The sequence below is a fragment of the Lipotes vexillifer genome, unplaced genomic scaffold (genome assembly GCF_000442215.2).
Source record: "Lipotes vexillifer unplaced genomic scaffold, Lipotes_vexillifer_v1.1 scaffold570, whole genome shotgun sequence".
In the NCBI taxonomy this organism is placed as follows: domain Eukaryota; kingdom Metazoa; phylum Chordata; class Mammalia; order Artiodactyla; family Lipotidae; genus Lipotes; species Lipotes vexillifer.
In genome coordinates, this window is record NW_006777801.1 from 4,163,671 (window position 1) to 4,167,081 (window position 3,411).

General features: G+C 44.7%; 1 protein-coding gene across 2 annotated transcripts in view; it reads left to right on the forward strand.

Moving 5' to 3' along the window:
- The window catches only part of KCNH1 (potassium voltage-gated channel subfamily H member 1), a 421,221-nt gene that overhangs the window by 295,283 nt on the left and 122,527 nt on the right, over positions 1 to 3,411 (forward strand). For both annotated transcript variants that reach the window (XM_007451327.1, XM_007451328.1), the window contains exon 8: positions 1,670 to 1,869. In XM_007451327.1, the coding sequence (XP_007451389.1) occupies positions 1,670 to 1,869 (200 nt within the window). The remainder of the gene's footprint in view (positions 1 to 1,669; positions 1,870 to 3,411) is intronic.

The window sequence follows — 3,411 nt, forward strand, 5'->3', positions numbered from 1 at the left end:
AAATAAAAAAATAAAAAAATAAAATAAATAAATAAATAAATATATATATATATATATATATATATATATATATATATATAGTAACTCATTTTTAAAGTCAGGCATAGCAAAAGCATGTGAAATTCACTAATATGACAAATATTTATTGGGTACTGGTATAGCGTTAGCTCCCCTGGCTGCAATGGCAAGGAAAAGCTGAGTCCAGCCTTCAAGCCTATTGTAAGGGCACAGGCAAAGAAAGAATGTGATTGCAAAATGGTGTCTATAACACGAGCTCAGTGGAAATACAGATAGTCTCTGACTTAGGATTTTTCGACTTTATAATGGTGTGAAACCGATATGCCTTCAGTAGAGACTGTACTTCCAATTTTGAATTTTGATCTTTTCCTGGGCTAGTGATATGCAGTATGTCATGCTCTTGTGATGCTGGGCAGCGGCAGTGAGCTGCAGCACCTATTCAGCCACGCGATCACAAGGATCCACCATTCTGTTTTTCACTTTTAATACAGGATTCAATAAATTACATAAGATATTTAACACTTTATCATAAAACAGGCTTTGTTTTCCACGACTTTGCCCAACTGTAGGCTAATTAATGTACGTGTTCTGAGCGTGTTTAAGGTAACTAGGGTAAGCTGTGATGTTTGGTAGGTTAGGTGTATTAAATGCATTTTCGACTTACGATATTTCTAATTTATGATGGGCTTATTGGGATGTAACCCTGTCGTAAATCGAGGAAGATCTGTATGCCTGGGGAGTTGCAGTCACCCTCAGGGGGGCAGATGGAGGGGAGGAGTGTTGGGGAGGCTTCCTGGAAGAGGTAGCACTTGAGCTTAGCATTCAAGGGCAAATGGGGGTTACATGTAGAATGTGGGGTTTTATGATGACATAATGGTCCTTCCTCATGACACTAATGTAAGCGGAGCAGCAGTAGCATCTAGTAGGTGCTTGTTACATCTCCAGGGGACCTGAGTTTATTCTGTTCATATCAAAGCCATGCTTTTTTCCCCAGGAGCCACATCACAGTGAAGTGGATTGTTGTGTTGACATGCACCTTAACAATAACTACAAAGCAAAGATATAACATCCTTCAATGCTGTTGGCAGACTTGCTATTATTTAATTATTTGTGATTACATTTTTAAAGTCTGTTTGCTACGTTGTTTGCTGTGTGAGAACCTGGACTGAGTGGCACATTCCCCATCCTGTCTCTGGCAGGTAGTGTAGTTGGCACATAGCAGGGCTGTAAAAAGATGGCTTGCTGATAGGTTTGGATTTGGGCTGGTCCAGAGCACATAAGAACACATTTGACTGATGGCTTCAGGCATGGCTCAAGCTTTTTGTGATGAAACGTATACAGTGAAGCACTCCAGCTGTCCTGTCCCCAGCCCCCACTGCTGTCTGTCTCCTACTTCTGGCCCCAGTCGTGCCAGCTGCCCCACCCTAGCCCTGCCTCCCACAAGTTTGTCCTAGTGACCTGGTGTTTGGAGACTCTTTCTTTGGGTCCACTCCCAGAGGCTTCATGGGGTGAGGTTCTTCTGAGAAGGTCAGAAGCATCTGCCATGGGGTGGGCAGCTCTGACCATTGGACTGCTCTGAGCAAGCTGGGCGTTCTTGGGCCCTAGTTCAAGGACCACTGATGTATATTTTTCCTCCGCCTCTCTTCTCTAGCACTTCTGTATGCCACCATCTTCGGGAATGTGACAACCATTTTCCAGCAGATGTACGCCAACACCAACAGGTATCATGAGATGCTCAACAGCGTCCGGGACTTCCTGAAGCTCTACCAGGTTCCCAAGGGACTGAGCGAGCGCGTTATGGATTACATCGTGTCTACCTGGTCCATGTCCAGAGGCATCGACACAGAGAAGGTAGGGAGGCGACAGGCTCCGGTAAACCACTTGTCTCTCGGTTTTCCCAGGGAGACCTGAGGCTCACCTAGGGCAGTGCTTCTCACACCTGACTGTGCATCTGAATTCTCCTGGGTGTAGTTTTGGAATCCCAGGTCCTACCTCCAAAGATTTTGATTGCTTCCAGATCAGCCTTTCTCAAGAACCGGCAATTAAGAGGTATTATTTTAGAAATTGGAAAGGCAGGGGGGTGTCTCCTGGAGAAGAGACAGACTTGCAATCTAACTATCTAGGACAGGATTTCCCAGGCTGGTATGCTGATAAGAATCAGGGCCACCCAGGGTGAGATGACCAGTGTTGCGGATTTTCCTTTCACCTCGGACTCCAAGATGGCACAGCATTGCTGCTGATCCGCTCTTTATTCAAACTTGCGCTATTTTGTTCATCGTGGATTTTTTGCATGAATTTTGATTTTTCAGAGTATTGCCCTAAACTCTGACTTATCTTGCTGACTGAGTTTTTAACATCTCCTTAAATTTTGTGTCCAAGGCTGTTGCCTTACTCTAGTCTTGTCCCTGCTGAGAATCCCATGATATGGTCATTAAAAACAGATTCCCAGCCACAATCCCAGATCTTTGGAATCAGAATTTTGTGGGGAGGAATGGGGTGGAGCGGGAATTGGAAATCTGCATTTTTAACAAGTGTCCTATTTGTGAGACGAGGCTGGGAGATACTGACCAAGGGCTTGTGCCTTAATAAGCAGTTGACTTAACCAGAGCATCCCTTAGGCTCCTTTTTAGGCATCAGTTTTCCCACCTGTAAAGTGGAAATGGCTGTAAATATCTATCATTCTCCAAGAGTTGCATTATTCTAGATGCATTTCAATAAAGTGAAGAAAATTTGGTGGTACTGGAAAGAATAGGGAAAAGATACAGTGGACTTTCAATTAATCATTTATGAATGATCTCTTTTGTAATATTTTCTATGAGCAAAGATGTAATCCTAGGTTAGTTTTTCTCTGCTTCTCAAGTCTTTTTAATGGCACTTCTCCCTTTAATCACCATTCCTTAAGTACTCAGGGAATACTGATACCTTTCATTGTTAGAATGAGGCAAACAGAACGATATCACGATTGCAAAAATACCTTATGACACCTTCAAAGCCAAATTCAGCTGCCTTAGGGATCAGCTCTCCATGCTCCTGGCCTTTCTCCATTGGAAGAGTCAGTTGAGAGTTGAGAGTTTAATTGGGGAAATTTAACTAAATTTAAGTGATCCCAACTTAAACGGGACAATACCTTGATTCTATTGAATATCTGCCATAATAACAACAATAACCAGCTACCCTGTCTTGAGGGTGCATTAAGAGCAGATGTTTGGGCTTCCCTGGTGGCGCAGTGGTTGGGAGTCCGCCTGCCGATGCGGGGGACGTGGGTTCGTGCCCCGGTCCGGGAGGATCCCGCATGCCGCGGAGCGGCTGGGCCCGTGGGCCGTGGCCACTGGGCCTGCGCGTCCAGGGCCTGTGCTCCGCAGCAGGAGAGGCCACAGCAGTGAGAGGCCCATA